Raw genomic sequence first — 20451 nt, 5'->3', positions numbered from 1 at the left:
CTGGCGACGCGCCGTAAGTTCTACGGGTTTTTATACCAACGCGAGACAAAGAACGCGTCAGGGATGACGAATGCTTAGCTAAGGTCAAAATGTCATGGAATAGAAGCTTCTCGAACTGAAATACCGAAGGTGCATATAGCCATTGTCTTTGAGATTAAAGTATCGATCGTCGAGAGTGACTCGGCTTCGTACGGAGAATAAATCTTATGACGTGAGCGCGAAGCAACAGGGGTGGTCCGCTGGATAAATATCGTGTTACACTGCCGCTGTGACTCATGACACAGTCGTCTAAATAAGAATAAGAATATTCAAGAGCATTCGTGATTTCGAGCTTTCGCGATCTCGAACATTCCGCCCGCCTCGTCAGGTTATCTGACGAAATATAATTTAATGGCGAGACTAATACAATCTGTGAACCAACTCTACGTAAGTTACTACAAGCAGCACTCTCGCTCAAGGTCTTAAATATCTTCCGGGTCACCGACCCGTGGCAATAGAATAATCTTCGTCGTGGGCCGCTTCAGAGTGGTAGCTGCGGTCCGTATGGTGACCACTCGGACTTGCTCATCCTCTCCGGGGTGGATGGCAGTCACCCGTGCCAAGGGCCACTTGGTAGGTGCAGTCTGCTCGCCCCGCACCAAGCACAGATCACCAACTCGTGGGTTGTCGTGCTTGGTCCACCATTTCTGCCTTGAATTGAGAGCTTGGAGGTATTCGGAAGACCATCTTTTCCAGAAATGGTCCCTTAGCTGTTGAAGAAGTTGCCATCTAGATAGACGGCCAGTTGGCTCCTCTGCTAGTGACGGCTCAGGGACAGCGCTGATGGCTGCGCCTATCAAAAAATGTCCCGGTGTAAGGGCTGCTAGATCCTCTGAATCGTCAGAGAGAGGTGACAAAGGTCTCGAATTGAGACACGCCTCCACTTGTGTCAGGAAGGTGGAGAGCTCCTCGTAGGTCAGGGTGGCGTCTCCAATCACTCTTCGCAGATGATGTTTTGTTGACTTCACCGCTGCCTCCCATATGCCTCCGAAGTGCGGTGCCGAAGGTGGGTTGAATCGCCATTGTACGCCGTCATTTGCAAGGGTGTTTGCAATGCTGTGATCCCTGATGGCGTCAAGAAATAGAGCTCGTAGTTGAGCGTCCGCTCCGATGAAATTGGTCCCCTGGTCGCTGTACAGCGCCGTACATAGACCTCGCCTGGATTCGAAGCGCTTGTAGGCTGCTATGAATGCTTCTGCGGTGTAATCTGATGCCACCTCCAGGTGCACCGCTCGTGTGCTGAGACACACGAAGATGACCAGGAATCCCTTGTGTGCTTTCTGACCCCGTCCTTTAGTTGTCCTTAACAAGATCGGTCCTGCATAATCCACTCCCGTATGAGTGAATGGTCGTGAAGCCCGTACCCGCGGGCGCGGAAGGTCCCCCATCAGTGGGTGTGGGGAAGCCGCCCGCCATCGCACACACCGCACACAACGGTGGATGTGCTGCCTCACTTTCATCCGTCCGCCTGGAATCCAGAAGCGTTGTCTTAATAGACCGAGCGTAAGCTGTACGCCACCGTGTAGAGCTCGCCGGTGGTAGGCGTCCACGATGAGGTTCGTCAGATGAGAGTGTCGTGGTAGAATCACTGGGTGCCTCTCGTCTCTGCTCAGAATGGCGTGCTTCAGCCGCCCGCCGACACGAAGCATGCCCTTCTCGTCTATGATCGGGTGCATTTTCAAAATGCTGCTCCGCCTTGACAACGCCTGACCGCGTGCCAGCGCGTGCAGTTCGTCTGCAAACCAGGCCTTCTGTACGACTCGGATCCACCTCTGCTCTGCATCCTCGAGTTCCTGAGGCGTCAATGTTCCTGTAACAAACTGTTTATGACGAGATTGCAAAACATTAAGCCATCGTAGGCCCCATGCTGTAACGCGCAGCAAGCGCTGGAATCCAGAGAATCGGAGAAGATTCGGATCTTCCTCCGGGTCCTTTGATGCAAGGTGCACGTGCGTCCGCTGCTCAGGCAAGTCCCCGATTTCCTCTGGTAAGATCTGGCTGTAGAGTTTGTCTCTAGATTGAAGCCAGATCGGTCCTTGCCACCACAGATGATGCTGAAGTAACTCGCTGGGCGAGAGTCCTCGTGATGCACAGTCGGCTGGATTCTCCTCGCTCGGAATGTGATGCCAAATTGCGTCCGGAAGAGCTCGCTGAATTTCAGCAACTCGGTTTGCCACGTACGTTTTCCATTTTGACGGGTGGCCCTGTATCCAAGCTAGAGCCACCTTAGAGTCAGACCAGAGATGTTTTTGTGCGCCTGATAGGTCCAATGTTATCTCCACATCCTCGATGATCTTAACCAACAATGCGGCAGCGCATAGTTCCAGGCGCGGGAGCGATACTTGGCGAAGCGGGGCCACCCGCGTCTTCGCCTGCAGCAGAGAAATCTTACTCTCGCAGTCGTTAGTGACCTTGAGATAGGCCACTGCTGCAATTGCCCGTTCTGATGCGTCTGCAAAACCGTGAATCTCCATCCTGAGATTCTCTCCACCGGTGTTGAGCCAGCGCGGCACCCGCAATTTCTCGAGTAGAGGAAGCTCCCTGCGGAACAATTGCCTCGCTCGGTGATCCTCAGGGCACAAAGGCTGGTCCCATTCAATTCGTTGTAGCCACAACGATTGTATCAAGATCTTGGCTCGTACCACCACTGGTGCAAGCCATCCTAGTGGATCGAAGAGACGCGCCGTCTCTGAAAGCACAATTCGTTTAGTAATGTTTCCTTCTCCGCAAGGACGTACCTTGAATGCAAAGGCATCGAGGCAAGGGCGCCATTGGATGCCTAAGGTGGAGTGGCCGACATCGGATTCCCACTCCCGCAGGCTGCGAGATTGTCGACGATCCTCCGGAATGTCACGTAACAGATCCTCGTCATTAGCGGCCCATTTGCTCAGTGGAAAGCCGCCCGCCGTGCAGATCTCGATCAGCTGATTTCTTAAGCCTCGTGCGCCTTCCTTGGAATCATCTCCGGCGAAGATGTCATCGACGTATGTGTCATGTTCCAAAACAGCCGCCCCGAGAGGAAAGCGGTGTCCCTCGTCCGCTGCAAGCTGATGAAGCGTCCGGATTGCAAGGTACGGTGCACATGAGAGGCCGTACGTCACGGTGTTGAGGCGATATTCCTGAACCGCCTCGGCGCGGTCTTTCCTCCAAAGAATCCGCTGAAGATCCCGATCGTCGGGATGTACCAAGATTTGTCGATACATCTTGGCGATATCCGTCACCATGACAAACTGATGCTGTCGCCATCGCGTCAGAATGGTGCCCAGAGTCGGCAATAGATTGGGCCCCGTGTATAGGTGCCGGTTCAGGGAATCGCCTGAGGTAAGCTGCGCCGATCCATTGAAGACGACTCGTATCTTGACCTCGTCTCCGGCAGCCTTCAGGACTCCATGGTGTGGCAGGTAACAGGTACGTGTCTGTTTCAGCTCGCAACTTTGCGGCACGGGGGTCATATGCTGCAACACTTCATAATCTTTTAGAAAATTAGCATATAATACATAGAGCCTTCCGTCAGACTCGAATTTCCGCTCCATGCCTTTGAGTGTTCTCTCCGCTATTTGCTTCGTCTCGTCGAGACGAGGTAGAGTCGGTGCGACTGGCAGGCGCACCATATATCGCCCATCTTCTGTCCGGCTGTGTGTCTTCTTGAAAAGGTCGTCACATTGTTGTTCGGTCTCCGTGAGAGGTAATGGAGCTCGCGTCGGCTCCTCTTGTTCCCAGAACTGTCTCACGAGGGCGCTTAAATCCTCACCGATTGAGCAGTGGTGAGAAATGGCTGGACCTCGCGGCCCAGTATCCTTGACGGCACCCGAGAGGATCCATCCTAGAGTGGTCCGCTGCGCCACGGGTGTGTACGGCTCCCCTTTCCGCACTCCGTCTTCCAGAATTGCTGCGTAGATCTCCGCGCCCAATAGAATCTCCACAGGATCCCTGGCCCGGAAGTCAGGATCTGCCAGCTGCAGATCATCGAGGTGAGGCCATGCCGCCTTCCCCCAATTGATGCGTTCTCCATAAATTGTTATGCGAGGTAACACCAATGCGGTTACCCGAATCGCCGCCTCGGTTGCCTGCGATGTAACCTTGAGATCGACCTTGCCCTTTGATGACCCCGTTTTGCTGCCACCCACTCCAAAGATGACGATAGAGGCGGGAGAGCGAGGAAGATGTAGACGCTGCACGAGCGACTCAGCGGCCAGTGAGACCTCGGAACCTGAGTCAATCAGAGCACGTGCAGAAACTTGATTTCCATACCTGTCCATTATGGAAACGCGAGCCGTCGCGAGGAGAATGACCGCTCGATCTCCACCGAACTTGCTCGCATGTAGCGAGGAGGTAGATGCCCCTGTGGCATCGTTCCTGCGCTGACAAACGTCGTGGATTGTAGTGTGATGCCGCTCATTGCACACTCCACACGTCTTCTTTGACGGACATGAAGAAGCGAAGTGCTCCCCGAGGCAATTGTAGCAAAGTCCTTTACTTTCTACAAACTCCTTCTTCTGCGTAGGTGACTTCTCCTGGAACATGCCGCAGCCCGTGATGTAATGCTCCTTCTCGCACAAGGAGCACCTTCCGCTTCCGGGCTGCCTCCGTGCTGGCTGGGCCCGCCTCGCTTGCGGGTTGCCCCTGTTCGACCCCGCGGTCGTGCCCGACGCGGTCGTACCCGGCGCGGTTGTACCCGACGCGGTTGATTTCTGCGCGAAGTGTGTCCGCTTCGTTTGCGGATTGACACCATTCGCCTTGCCGGTCGTGCTCGATTCACGACCGCTCGGATGAAGAGCCTCCAAGGCTCGCAAGCGACATTCCATGAACGACTTCAGCTCGGCATAAGCTGGAGGGTCAGTAGAGTTGCTTATACTATTCTCCCACTCGCGCCTGGAGCTGGGATCTAGTAATTCTACTAAGATGTGCACGAATAAATCGCTACTGTTGTCGACAGGTCGCCCGATGCTCTCGAGCGAGCTGACGGTCTGAATCATCGTATGAAACAATCGTCTTAATCCCGGAACCGACTTGTCCTTCAACTTCGGCAGCGCTGTCAAAGCTGAGAAGCAGGCTCTCACCAATAATCGTTTATTGTCATAACGTCCGGTTAGCAGGGTCACCGCTCTCTTATAATTATCCGCGGTTGTTGGTAGATTTTTCAACAATTGTTCTGCCTCTCCCTTCACACACGACTTTAAATAGTGGAGCTTCTCCACATTGGACAGCCCGGTGTCCTGATCTATTATCGAGCCGAAAAGATCTTTGAACGCGGACCATTCATCGTACCTGCCTGTGAAGGTGGGAAGCTGAATTCGTGGCAGCGACTTCCGAGGAGAGCTTTCTCCTTCATGCCCTCGTATGGCACTTGCGTGTCCGAGTTGACCACGCGATTCCTTCCTCATATCTACAAGCATTGAGCGTTGCGTCATGTATGCTTCTTCGGCTTTTCCGACAAAATCTGATTTAACATATTCATGTTCCTTGACTGCGCTCCAAAAGGTGGTGAGGAGCGTGTCGTGAACGGTGTGAAACTTCGTCCAGTAAGAATCCAGCAGTTCGATTCTTGATTCCACCATTCCAGGCGTTATCTTCGCTTCTCCTAATTTTCTCAGGTTTTCCATGATTCGTGAAATGCGCCCGTAGAGGTCATGCTGACTCCTCAGCGCGCCTTCCGCGTCGAGGCTCATCTTTACGCTTCGTAGGTGTCACGGGGTTCACGCATTGACACTCACACTCGTAGCGATGATGTAAGATTGCCGGTATATAATATCTATATCCGGCTCGAAGGACCAGAAATGTTCGCGCGCGTGTGAGTGAGGAAGGGATAGTGCGTGAGAGACCACTAACACCGGAAGCTTGAAGTAACACAATAGTTTATTTAACAACCAAAAATAATGCCGAAATTAAAGAGTGACATAACTTATAAATGTATTTGAATTTAAGTGAACTCGGAAACGCGGGCGTTTTTAAGCGAATTCTCTATCAACACTTTCTCGCTTGTACGCGTTGGATAACCCGCGCGTGAATGAGAAACTGACCATCACAATATCGCTCGATGACAGATCGTGACCTACTAACGCACTGTTGATGACTGGCGACGCGCCGTAAGTTCTACGGGTTTTTATACCAACGCGAGACAAAGAACGCGTCAGGGATGACGAATGCTTAGCTAAGGTCAAAATGTCATGGAATAGAAGCTTCTCGAACTGAAATACCGAAGGTGCATATAGCCATTGTCTTTGAGATTAGAGTATCGATCGTCGAGAGTGACTCGGCTTCGTACGGAGAATAAATCTTATGACGTGAGCGCGAAGCAACAGGGGTGGTCCGCTGGATAAATATCGTGTTACACTGCCGCTGTGACTCATGACACAGTCGTCTAAATAAGAATAAGAATATTCAAGAGCATTCGTGATCTCGAGCTTTCGCGATCTCGAACATAGGTGAATAGTACATTGCGCGAATGATTAAAAATGCCAAGCTGCTTTGTTCACCACTTTCTTCTTAACTCAGGATTTTTAGGAAATGAGTAAAATTTTACTTTTTTTTATAAAAAGGACATTTGTCCGATATTTGCAATTTTTGACAAAGCAGCTCGGCATTTTTAACCATTTGCGCAATGTACTATTCACCTATCACTATTACTACGTTTACACGAGCGTTACTTCTGTAGTAACACTAGTAACTTACGATAATTCACTCGTTTACACGGAGTAAATTATCGTAAGTTACTACAAAATCTCGTTTACGCGAAGGAATTATCGTAAGTTACTACAGAAGTAACGCTTGCGTAAACGTAGTATACAATTATCATTCACTGCTTATAATCACAATCTGTGTCTGCCATATTGAATTCTATGTGATTGAGGCACTTCTGATTGGTTGTCTGCTCCCCTCTACTTTTGAACGACTGCGCATCCACCGGATTGCTTCACCTTGTATACTTCCACCATGTGTCGATTATCGATTTCCGATCGATATTTCAAATTTAGACATCTTAAGGTGAACTTTTGCATTATGGGCAAATTTGATGTAAAATGGGTATGGATGGATTCGTTGGGTCCCAAAGACAGGCCTACGTAGTTTTTTCCGAAGAAATTGCGATAATTAAAGTTTTCACCTGTTTAGGCCTACTTTGCTATTTGTGGTGCGATTGCGATAAGAATGGTCTCAAACGTTTTGTCTAGTCTTAAGGAGACCGCCCATATGGTTTTTATTTCATTTTTTACGTTATTTCAAGTTTTCACAAAGTCAAGTGAACTTTGCGAATTCTCAAGGGAATGAGCTGGGAATGGTTTTAAAAGATTAATTGTGTTATCTAGAGACAACTGATATAGTTTTTATTTCATTTTTTGCGAAAATACAAAATTTTGCATTTTTGACATCGAAATGTCAAAATTGAGAATAAGCGTAAAGTTAGTGCAATAACGACATGTACGGATTAGATTGAGCCTAAATAAAGAGAATATGAAGTCTTTTTCTCAATTTTCGTGATATTTCGTGAAACGGCCATTTTGGGTCAAAAGTCGTATTAATTGATTTTTTTAAGTTATAATTGTGATATTTCTGCTTGATAAGAGTAACTAAAGTTAGCCATGACGAGAAAACGCGAATTTTCTCAAAATTATAGATTTTGATCATTTTGGGCAAAATTGTGAAAAATCGAATAATTGCAAATTATTTCGATGGATTCGAGTTCAGTGGGATGAAAGAAGCCCAAATATGATGTTTATATTCAAATTAAGTGATTATTTCAAAAAATCACCCTTCTTGATCAAATTCCGTATTTTTCGTATTTATTGAGTTCAACGGTAGATTTAGTTTATTTATCGTGAAAGAAGTCCAACGAGCCTTAATTTATTAAATTTAAACCATTTTTAAAGATTTTGATAAAATTATCGAGAACTATGAAAATCGATAAATATGCGTGTATGATTGCATAAGAGACATTGTTTCGAAGTAATAAAAGTATATCTGAGATCAGAATTACATATTTTCACGCATACGAAGATTTCATTGTCGTAGGTCAGGAATACCGATTTTCGAAATATACGTATAATGTTTATTTTATTGATAGATTCATTTATAATGAGCATCGTAGAGTGTGATCATCGTTAAAAGCGTTTTTCAGCAATTCGTTCCTAAAACCTGAAAAAAGGGAAATTAAGTTATTTTATGTTATAAACGTGATACTTATGATTATTATACTTACCTATACCTATACTTACCTGATGAATCCTGGAAAGTCCTGATGTGTGTATGATAAACTTGAAAAAAAATAAAGATTAGTAAAGCATGGATTGATTAAAAGCATAGATGTGTGAATGTGCGATATTAGAATCAAATTTAATGAGCAGGGATTAACCGCGAATTGTAAAAGAGTGAAATGTGTGATTTCATATTGCATAATGGATAGATAAACACATTCGGGATTAATATGTGCGGGATTCAATATTTTATTCATTTATTTTATTTTATTGCATTTTCCTATCTAGAGAAGGGTAAATTATGTAAAATATGTAGTTGCGTGTCTCATCATTATTTTAGTTAATATTCGGTTATTTAATAAAGAAATAATAATGTCTGAAAAGAATTTAAGTAAATTGCATGATTCTATAAAGTTGTTTAGATCGAAAGGAATTTTCCGTTGAACAGGATCAGACGAGTCAGCTACATGTTAGAGAGAGATAGCGAGAGTGGCGCGACCGATCTGTGATTGGCCGCGTGCAACTGGCAAGGAGACTTACGGAAGTGTAACTCACCGATTTTAATGAAACTTGGCATACTTGTAGAACATCGAAAAATAATCGACACGTATTTTTTTATTTCGGCAATGGTGCGAGTTTAAGGATAGAACGTTAGGGGTGGTCTCCAAGCATAGACAGAAAACAATCATTTAATTTAGAAAAAAAATACTTCTAGGGAGGTTTTAGTACAGCTGGATCAGAATCTGACGTCAAAATTACAAAATTTAAAATGGCGGAACCAATATGGCGATTAAAATTACAAAAATTCTTCTGGTTTGAAATGCTCTGCAGTTAGCCAATAAAAATTATAGTTTTCAGGGTTTACTGCGAGAAGGTTGCAGACCGATTTTAAACCCCTTTCTGTACTTATTTTAACGGGATGCTTGATTAAAGTGAGTCCCCTCGCCCCTCACTATTCGGGGTGCTTGATTAAAGTGAGTCCCCTCACCTCTCACTATTCGGGGTGCTTGATTAAAGTGAGTCCCCTCGCCTCTCACTATTCGGGGTGCTTATTTATAGTGAGTCCCCTCGCCTCTCACTATTCGGGGTGCTTGATTAAAGTGAGTCCCCTCGCCTCTCACTATTCGGGGTGCTTATTTATAGTGAGTTCCCTCGCCTCTCACTATTTCAGAAATTTATATATCCTCAATTTTTATAATTATTAATTTATTGAGAATAATTTTTACAGTAATGATATTCCGTAAAAAAGTGTGTGATGCATAAAAATTTCTTACACCACGCACACCTTATTACGGCAATAACTGTGCACAAATCGCAAAATGCTGCACAATCTTGCAAATAAAATTTTACGGGATTTTCAAACTCAGGTGGTTTTTCTTCCAAATAACCGGTTTTGTATCACGCATAACTAATAAGATTTGAAAATCTGGGAGAAGAAAACTGATTATGAATCAGTGATTGGATCTTAATTATATTATTACGGAGATGTAAATTTATGTTATAGTTGTAGAGAATGACAATGTCAGAAAAATGTCTCAAGAAGTTTTTCCACGGCCTAAAGAAGAACACATCAAGAGGCTGAATCCTACCAGTTGTTCCTGCAGGAATGGTTTCTATTTTGAGGTACTCTTTTGTTCTTAAAATAGGTTCAAAAGTTGATGAATTTTGAACACTCCACGAATCTAATAACAAAATAAACTTTTCATTAGACGCTGGGAGAAAAACTTCTTGAAACCATGATCTCACAAGACTTGATGTTAATTTTCCCGAATTGGATGCTTTCACAAGGACATTTTCAGATTTAAAGAGGTTGTTTTGGACTATAGGGCCAAATGTTCCATTCTTTTCCAGCAAAACAATTAACAAAGGTGATAACAAAACACCATTTGCAGAAATTAAAGGCTGTATGGTGTAGCTATGAGTCATAGAATTTATTGACTGTGCCAAACTTTCTACTGTTTGTGTCCCTTTAAACGCTAGAGTACGTCCCGTGTGCATTTCCAAATTAAACCCTGATTGATCAGAGTTAAAAATATTTTCTTTTTCAACTAACAAAATTTGTTGCTTCACATTCTCTACAAATTCATTGGCACTGGCTTCCAACTGATTTTTATTAGCTATAGATTTCTGCGTTACGAATTTGTTAATTTTCCTGGAAACAATGCCATGTCTATGTTTGAATTCGTTCACCCACTTTACAGAAGCTGTAAATAAATTTGATGACAAAGAAACTTCATCTCGTGCTTGCAGAGCCCACTTACGAATGTCTAGATCGTGTACTGTTACAGACTTTTCTACAGATTTTTTAAATTGATCTAAAACAATTTCAGAAATTTTTTTTAGCTTTTCCAGCCACGTGCGATCTGTTCTTCCCACCTATATAATTGGCACTTCGAAGTCAATCGTTTAAACCTTATTTTAACTGTTTTGTAACGGCCTGACTTTAATCGAACGCGGACTGGTGCGTTGGATCGGGAGTTCGATGACAGGCCCAGAGACAATAAGCAAGTGGTAGTTTACACGGAAGATTTATTCCAGAGATTACATGAGTGGCGGAACGCGGTATATTACATATAATCGCGGGACGCGGTACAAGACAACGGTCGGTAGGAAACGCGGTATGTTACATGAGTGGCGGAACGCGGTATATTACATATAATCGCGGGACGCGATACACGACAACGGTCGGTAGGAAACGCGGTATATCGCACGGCGGATTTCGGCGGGACGCGGCTTACAATTACATAAGTGACGGAACGCGGTATATTACATATAATCGCGGGACGCGGTACAAGACAACGGTCGGTAGGAAACGCGGTATGTTACATGAGTGGCGGAACGCGGTATATTACATATAAGCGCGGGACGCGGTACACGACAAGGGTCGGTAGGAAACGCGGTATATAAGTGCGGAGCGCGGTAGGTTACCGCGGGCGGGCGTGCATATGCCCTCGGTGCGGTGCCGGAGTATGGAGCGCGATGACGCAGGAGTGCGGAGTCCCGGGGTCACGGCGGTGAGAACCCTCGCGACGAGGCCGAGCACGCTCGACCTCGTTGGGCCGTGGCCGTCGGGAGCAAGTGGGCTGGAGCTCGGGGACGCTTGAGAACACTCACTCGAGGCCCACACTCTGGACCTCGTTTAGCGCGTCGCCCTAGGATATGGTGGGTAGGCTTCGTCAGGAACAGGCGGATTGCCGTGGTATAGACAAAGTGCCGTCTCGCCGCGCGTGCCGGCTTATATACCGCTCGGCGCGGCGAGTCCGGCAGGAGGGAGGCCGATCGTCAGGCGCGCCGCGTGGTGGTGGGAGCGGCGCGATCCCGCGCGTTTGTCTTCGGCGGGGATCGGCTCCCGTCGGCGCTCGTCGGCGCCGTGCGGGAAGGCACCGGTGCGGCGGGTTTCCCGCGCACACGGTGCGTTTCGAAAGATTTAAAAACTTGGGCGCACCGCGCCCTGTCCTCGCCCGACGGAGGACGGTCGGACGGCATCCGGCGGGTGGTGGCCGGGAACGATGCCTTATTAAAGGGCGCATCGTTACAGTTTCAAATTTTAATTTACGTTTTTTCCCCGATTTCCAATACTCAACAGCCTTTCGCTTATATTCTTCATCAATTTCTTTGTCTTCATATTCGTGTAATTGGAAATTTGAGTTTGTTTCTATTTCAAATGTATTGTCATCGCTGTCTTCAATCGCACATGGTCCTGATTGTATAATCAAATGATCTTCTTCAAATTGTAAAGTATCATGAGTTTCTATAAATAAGGAATTGTCAATTGAATCCTTAATCAAAATTTCAAGCTGTGAATTAAACGCTCTCTCATCATCATTTATAGAGGATTCGAAATTATATTCGGGTTGTTCAAAAGCTACTGTCAAAAGTTTTAAAATATTTTTAGGATTTATTAACATATTGTACAAAGAAAAGAAAGAAATAAAAAAAACGAAAAATATAATGTGATGTTTGATATAATGATGAAAAAATGTGATGTTTTAAGAGAAAAATATCTACCGAAATTAAATTTCACAGCGTGTAGTTTATAAAACTTTTAAATTTAAGTACTTGAAAAACGGGGATTGGACTGCCGAATGCAGCTCTCACAGTTATCACTACCAACTTCGATCAATGCTCGTAGGGAACAAGGATAAGAAGCGGGAAGATTTATATCTAATGACTATGGCCCGGACGTTCGGGCACGGAGGCCGGGCACGAGCCGAGAACCGCTGCGCGCTCGTGTGTGCGTTACGTGACGCGATCCTATCCCCTCCACAGCCACGGCTATGTAGCAGAAACCTAAAGGATCTCGCGAGGCTCGCCCCACCAGAACCGCTGCGCGCTCGTCAAACATCGAGTCCGATCGCCGAGCGCCGGAGCGTTTCCCCCAATTTTATTAACAGTTTTGGATTCGGGGGGCAAAAATACATAGAATTTACCTCTTTTTAATTGATTTCTCGTTGGGGCCCTAATTGTAGACATTTACCAATATTTTACCAAAGCTACATTTTTAAACTTAAGGAGAAAAAAACTATGTACAAGAGTAAAAAAGTAAATAAAAAGCTACATTATGTTAACAATAAGAACTTAATTTAGTAAAAAAAATCTTGATTTTATTTGTTAACAGTCACACAGTCCGAATTAAGCCACACCTAGGATTGACTGGTCAAAGTCCGAAGTGATTTTTCTTAAGTTTCTAACTTTGACCAGCCGTATTAGTTATTCCTAGGATTGACTAGTCAAAAGCCGAAACGCAAAACTTATTTCGGGCTTTGACCAAGACGCTTGGTCGTTCCCCAGGATTGACTAGTCAATCCTAGGAATGCCCGCGTTTCGGGCTTTGACTATAACATACACATCTTCTTCGACATTTCCATATAGAAAAGCTGTTTTTATATCGAAAGTCACTATGTTGTACTTCTTCATTGCTGCGAGTGCAAATAAACTTCTAAGAGCGCTCGTACAAATCACAGGACTGAAAGTCTCTTCATAATTTACTCCAAATTCTTGTTCACATCCTCTTATCACAAGTCGAGCCTTATATCTTCCATCTTGTTTTATCTTAAATACCCACTTTGCTGTTAGTGGCTTTTCTTCTTTAAGATTTTTCATATCTATAATCTCCCAAGTATTATTTTCCTTTAGAGAATTATTTTCTTCATTGATTGCTTCTTCCCATCTAAGCTTGTCGGGACCTGACACTGCTTCTTTATATGTTAACATTACATAGTTTGCTTGATAACGTTCTGGACATTTTCTCTGTCTTGATGATCTTCTAACTGAAATATTTACATCGTTATTTTCTTTATTGTCTTCTTCTTTCTTCGTTTTTATTCATATCTTGTCTTCCCCTTTCTTCAAAAGAGGAATTTCCTTCGTCTGCATCTTCCCATCCTTCTTCTTCATTTTCTAGATTTCTTTTTTCTTCAGTTTCTTCATTTTCTAGATTTCTTTCTTCTTCAATTTCATTATTCTGTTGAATAAATCTTATTTTACTTGTCTCTGAGTTTTTATTTTCTTTTAAACTTACTTCTTGAAATTTTACATCTCTGGCTATAACTATTTTCTTCTCTTTAGAATTCCATAGCCTATATCCATTTGGCGCGTAGCCTACAAAAATTAATTTCCTGCTTCTCTCTTCAAGTTTTTTCAGTGGTCCCAAAATCTTAGCATACGCTATACTTCCAAATATTTGCATACCATTCACATTTGGTTTTCGTTTTTCCCACATCTCGTATGGAGTACATTTGAGTGTATCAGTTGGTAGTCTATTCAAAATATAAACCGAAGTATACAAAGCTTCTCCCCACATATTTTTATTCAAACGTGAATCAGATAAAAGTGCTCTGACTTTATCCATTAATGTTCTATTCAACCTTTCTGCTCTACCACTTATTTGAGGCGTATATGGTGTCGTATTATCCAATACTATTCCTTTTTCTTTGCACCATAATTGAATATTCTTATTCAAATATTCTTTACCATTATCACATCTGATCTTCGAAACTCTTAAGTTCCAGTGCGCTTCAACTCGTTCCACATATTCCTTCATAATTTCTTGCACTTCTGTTTTGCTTTCTAAAAGATAAGCCATTGTATAGTGGGTATAATCATCTAAGAAAGTTATTATGTATTTCTTTCCATTCCATGTATCTGGATCTATAGGTCCACATAAATCTGTATGTATTATTTGTATTGGCCTATTGGCTCTCGCTCTTGTATCTCCAAACTTGAGTCTTGACTGCTTGGCCTTTTGACAGACTTCACACACTTGCTTTAATTCATCCAAATCATTATTTGAGAGTCTTAGTCCATCGCAAAGCGTCAACATATTTTTCATCTTACCAAAACTTGCGTGTCCAAGTTTTCTATGCCATAATTCTGCCTGACTTCCACAGTTCTCAGTCAGATGAGATTCTAGGTTGTGTTCTGGTGTCAGTTTCACTTGGAACAATCCGTTTGAAAGTTTCCTACCTTTTAAAACAATTTTATTATTCGTTTTAATTATTACCTCGTTTTTCGTAAAAATAACTTCACCGTTTTTCGTTATTGTATTTACTGAAAGTAAATTCGTTGTTAGTTTCGGTACATATAAGACTTCTTTTAATATACACTTACTGAATTCAATGCTGCCTATACCTTCTGCCTGCATCGTTTCTTCCGATTTTGCAACATTAATTTGAATATGTGACTTCTTTAATTCTTGGAAATGACTTCTGTTGTTTGTCATATTTGTACTTCCCGAATCAACAATCCAAGAATCTTCCTCATACATCTCACTTGTAAGTAATGCAATCTTTTTAACATCTTTATTCTTATCTTGCTTCTTGTTCTTAAAATAACAATCCTTTTCCAAATGATTGTTCTTCTTGCAAATATTACACCTTTTTTCACTTTTTTCTTCCTCAGTGTAATGTTTCGCTATATGACCGTTTTTATTACATTTAAAGCAACGAACTTGCTTTTTATCTTTTGGTGTAAACTTTGTTTTGCAGAACTTCGCCAAGTGACCAAATTTATTGCATTTATGACACTTCTTTTGAGTTGTCTTGAAGGCGACTGCATTCTCTTCTTCCTTCGGATGAAACCGAAATTTTTCTCCGATTAATCTCGCTGTTAAATTTTCCATGGTTTTCCTATCAGGTTCCGTCGATTCCCAAGCACTTACAAAATGTATATACTCTTTCGGTAGAGTTGCTAATATTTTTGAAATGAGCATTTTATCATTTATCTTTGTATCCATTGCATTCAACCTGAAAGCTAGATTCTTTAACTTACTAATATAAGATGTCATATCTGATCCTTTTTCAAAAGTAGTATTATAGAATTTTTGCAAAAGGCTACACCTTTGTTGCTCCGTATCCCTTTCATAAGTATTACATATCTTAGGGGAGACAACTGGTCTAGTGGGTAGAGCGCCAGATTCGTAATCCGGAGAACCGGGTTCGAATCCCGCTAGGCCGATGAGAATTTTTCTCAGCAAAACGCTGCCCCCCCATCTGGCGGATAGATCCCAAATGGATACAGTATCCCTAGATGGAAAACTGGGCTCCGTCTTTCGGAAGAGACGTTAAACCGTTGGTCCAAAGAAATAGGAATGGAGGAATAGAATAGGATGGAATAGTGAGTAGGGTTGGGTACGTCCCTTCAAAGAACGCCCTTTAAGGCCCCTCGGGGTAAATAAAGTATATATCTTTATCCTTTTTTTTAAGTATTACATATCTTAGTCCACATCTTATTAGATGTGTTACATTATATTAAGAAAAGGTTTCTTATCAATAGTTGATATTATTATCTTTTGCGCAATCGCATCTTTCTTTCGCTATAAATCATTTCTTTCACCAACACTATTATCTGTAACAATTTCTAACATTTCATTTGCACGAAACATTATTTTAATTTAAAATTTCCAAATTTGGAAATTTTCAACACCCGTTAACTTCTCAATATTAAAATAATCTTCCGCAACCTTTGCCATTTTAAATTTTAAAGTTTCAGATAATTTTATTCACCGACACGTGTTAAACCGGCACGTATATTCTTTTATCAATATCGCCACGTAAATTTTTTACCTATACGCGACAACACATTATATAAACTTTCAAAAACAATACATATTATGATATGACTATTTTCATTTCTTAACTTAGACAATATTTCATTTATTGTAATCTTAAAATCTGCGTATCACTTTTAAATATTCTCTATTTTGTTTTTACTTTTATTCTTCAATTACTTTTCTTTACTTTTTTACTTTTACTTTATTTTTCTTTTCATTATTTTTCATTTTACTTTACTTTTACTTTATTTTAATTTCTCACTATTTTATTTTACTTTACTTTTTCTTTACTTTTTACTTTGTTCTTACTTCTTTTAAGTTAGACTTTATTTTACTCATACGCACATTTTAATTTTACTTTTATATTCAAAATATCTTATCTTCAATCTTTATTTATCTCAACTCTTATATCTAACATTTCTAAATTCTTTATTTATCTCAACTGTTACATCTATTATGCGTTTGTAATCTATCTTTTATTTTTCCTTTAACTCTTTTAATTTAATTCTTTTTCAATAAATTTTATTATTAAACAATCGCATGCTCTTTTCTTAGCAACAACTTATTGATTCAACATCATTTAAACAAATGCATGCACTTTCCTTAGTAACATGTTATTGATTTAATATCATTAAACAAACGCATGCCCTTTCCTTAGCAACGATTTATTTATCGACAAACGCATACCAGTTTCTATAGTAACCTATCATATTATGAGTATTTATTCTTATTATATATTTCTATATTTATTCTTTTTCTTTCTCAATATTCTGCTTTATTTTCTTTTTACTTTACTCTCTCTCTCTCACTCTTATAACCACTATTTACCAGACATTTTAATACGCGGAAGTCTGGGCCCATAACCTGTCAAAAAACTAAAAAGATTGTTGTTTCTCTATATAGCAATATAGTCAAAACACTGGTTGATAAGAGAGAAAGAATTATATTATAACACAAGTTCACAATATGACAGTCGGGTTCACAGCAAATATAATCTGAACAGACATATCACTTATCTCGTATGTAGCTCACAACACGGTTTACATCACTGCACGTAACACTCCTCACAACACAGCTCACAACGTCTTATTATATCTGCTATATATATATTTGCATACAATATATATTTGCACACGTCCGCTCCGTTTTATTATATCAGCTCACAATATATTTGTACACGTCCGCTCTAGTCCACACACGTCCACACACGTCCACACACGTCCACACATCACGACGGTTCGTGAAGGAAAGGGGCGAGCAACAAGGGACTAAGCAACACGTTGTTCTAATCTTATTTCAATATTTTACTAGTTCACTCTATTAGACTTTTCATAATTAATTTGATGTAAATTACTTCACTACTTCAACATTATATTAATATCTTTTTTTCTACTTTGATCACGTATTGATTATTAAACGTGTTCTTATTCCCAAAAGCTGGTCGGGCTACGACATATTGTATACTATTGGGGAGTAAAGTACGTGGAAAAATGATTGCAACCGAAAAAATTACAGATTATGTTGATCGCGTAATTCCCAATATTGCATTTAAAGAGCATTTCAGGTAAGCATTTCAATCTAAACGTCATTAAGTTATAAAGTTGAAATATTATCCATTTGGTTTTGAGAAATTAATTTCACTTATCATAATCTATCATTCTAGAATGTTTCCGGCAACATTTGAAATGATTTTATCATTAATTGGACCAACGCTAAATGAGACAAATACCACAATTGGCAGAAAACGTATTTCAGCAAAAAAACAACTGTATATTGCTCTGTGATTCATGGCTACTCCTGATTCGTACAGGTACGTAAAATCCCATTAGTATACACTGTTTTTGTTTTGTATGCGTGTAACCACCACTATCGTTACATTGTTCGTTACAGTTATTTTATTTTTTATAATGTGGCTTATTGTAGATCCATTTGCGTCAAATTTAGAGTGGGCAAAGCAACAGCTTTTAGAGTCGTAAGACGTGTAACCTACGCATTACATTGCATCGCGCCTCGATTTATCCAGTGGCCTGATGAAGTTGTTGCCGCTGATATCAGGGATAAATTTGCAAAAGTTAGTGGCTTTCCAAATGTAATCGGTGCCATAGACGGGACTCATATCAAGATTCGAGCCCCACCAACAGATGCAGCTTCATACATAAACAGGAAAGGTTTCCCGTCTATCAATGTTCAAGTGGTTTGTGATTTGAGTGGCCTCTTTACACACTGTTATGCAGGTCAAGTGGGGTCAGTACACGACGCTTGAGTTTTCAGAAACTCCCCAATAGTACGTTTTCTTGAGAGACCTTAGGTGTACTTTCCTAACGACTCTCATATAATTGGAGATGCAGCTTATGCGATTCATCCCCATGTAATGGTACCATTTCGAGACAATGGACATTTGACAAATCGACAAAAAAATTTTAATTACTGTCTATCTTCAACAAGAATGGCAATTGAACGGGCGATTGGCCAACTGAAGATACGTTTTAGAATATTGTTAGACTGTTTACCACTGACAGACGTTAAAAAGATTCCATAATTCATTATAGCGTGTTGTGTGTTACAAAACATTTGTTTATTGCAAAATGATGTTATGACTGTCGGTGTCCAACATCATGAAGAATATCAAGCACACATTCGCGATAATAATATTGATTTAGGAAATGCCAAAAGAATAGCAATAATGAATGCTTTGCAAATGAAAATAAATTAATAATATTAATAAATTTCTTAATGTTGTAATTTCAAAAGAAATAACTTAAAAAAAAGGATATTTGAAATTTTGTAGGATCTATTAACGAATTTATACAAAAAAGTTTGTATTGTATTTTGTAATAAATAAACATTTAGGTTAATAAATAGACATACGTTTATGTTTAATCTTTGGTTTTATTTCTATTATAAAATCTTATAATCTTATTAAAATATTCAAATTGTGTATTTTGTAAACCTCTTCCCACAAAGAAACAAATATTTCTGAAACATATTATTCTTTTAACATAAAATTATATATTTTTGAACATTCTTTTAGCATAAACAACTTATTTCTATTAACAACAAAACCTATTTTATAAAAAATGATTTTCAAATGTTGTACTAAGCTCTATATCAAACTTATACTAAATAAAACAATTTTTTAAATAAACAAACTGTTAACATTTGTAATATAAAAACTTAATCAATCAAATCAATACACTTTCTTGTTAAAAAAAATAAAAGAACATTGACGAAAAACATCACGAAGAAAGTTTTTATGTAAAAGTGATAGCCCGGAAGCCTGGCAGAGTAAATAAGAATACAAGTAAATGTCAGCTTTAAATTCTTTACCTTATTTCTTATAAACCTACAAGAAACTATATTTTATTTCAAAAATTGTTGTAAAATGGATACTAAAGATTTTTTGACATCTATTTGCTCCTTATGTCTTCTCTCACGAGCTAGCATATTTTCTTCTCGAATTTCTTCGTGCCTTGTCTCTTTTTTCCATCTCTCTTCTCTATTTTCTTCTCTTTCTGCGGCCATATTTTCTTCCTCTGCAGACCTGTAATGGATAACATAAAAATGATTATTACTAGATCAATATATGTACACTGTCCATCAATATTTCGTAGGGTCATGCACAACTGTAACTTTTTGGCCTGATTTACCCAGGCAGGGTCGATAACCCATACAGCACAGAATGCTGACGCTCGTTACCACGCGAAAAGTTCAAATACGCGAAACTCTATCTACGACCGGATGTCGCGATATCCACGATCTCGCGACCCCGTGGTCGCGACCCCCAAGAGGCCGAGCGTCGCACCGCACGGATATGTCGTCGCGAGGCTCCTCGTGTCCGCCACCGACCGCCAACACCAATACGTTTCCGCCGCGTCCGGCGTACGTCGCGTCCGACGATTTGCACCAATGCCAACCCGAAAACCGCTACGCGTACACGATATCCGAGGACGGCAGGTCGGGGCGGGAGAAACGCGGCACTCGCGGCTTCACCGTGACTGTTTACACACCAATTACTGTGGAGGGCAACCTCACCGGTCCCGCTGATTCCCGGGCGAAATCCGAAGCGTCGTCACAGGCGCCGGGGATGATCCATTTGCTCGGAATCCGGATCCTCGATAATACGCGAGAACTTTCTCGACAGAACCAGGAGAGATCGAGCGGTGATCCGCTCGA

At 41.5% G+C, this 20451-nt stretch overlaps 1 protein-coding gene and 2 pseudogenes across 1 annotated transcript; 1 reads left to right on the top strand and 2 right to left on the bottom strand.

Annotated features, from left to right (window-relative positions):
• Nucleotides 1-461: 461 nt before the first annotated feature.
• On the bottom strand, nucleotides 462-5708 carry LOC139784650 (uncharacterized). The gene has a single exon (XM_071723837.1). The coding sequence runs from the start codon at nucleotides 5706-5708 to the stop codon at nucleotides 462-464; it is 5247 nt and encodes a 1748-aa protein (XP_071579938.1).
• A 3726-nt stretch (nucleotides 5709-9434) lies between these two features.
• On the bottom strand, nucleotides 9435-12256 carry LOC139784642 (uncharacterized; annotated as a pseudogene).
• Nucleotides 12257-17768: 5512 nt separating this feature from the next.
• On the top strand, nucleotides 17769-18563 carry LOC139784649 (uncharacterized; annotated as a pseudogene).
• Nucleotides 18564-20451: the final 1888 nt, after the last annotated feature.

This window comes from Temnothorax nylanderi, unplaced genomic scaffold (assembly GCF_030848795.1).
Source record: "Temnothorax nylanderi isolate EJ_2023f unplaced genomic scaffold, tnyl_v1.0 TNYL_tig0653_pilon, whole genome shotgun sequence".
Lineage (NCBI taxonomy): Eukaryota > Metazoa > Arthropoda > Insecta > Hymenoptera > Formicidae > Temnothorax > Temnothorax nylanderi.
This window is presented reverse-complemented; position numbering and strand designations above follow the sequence as displayed.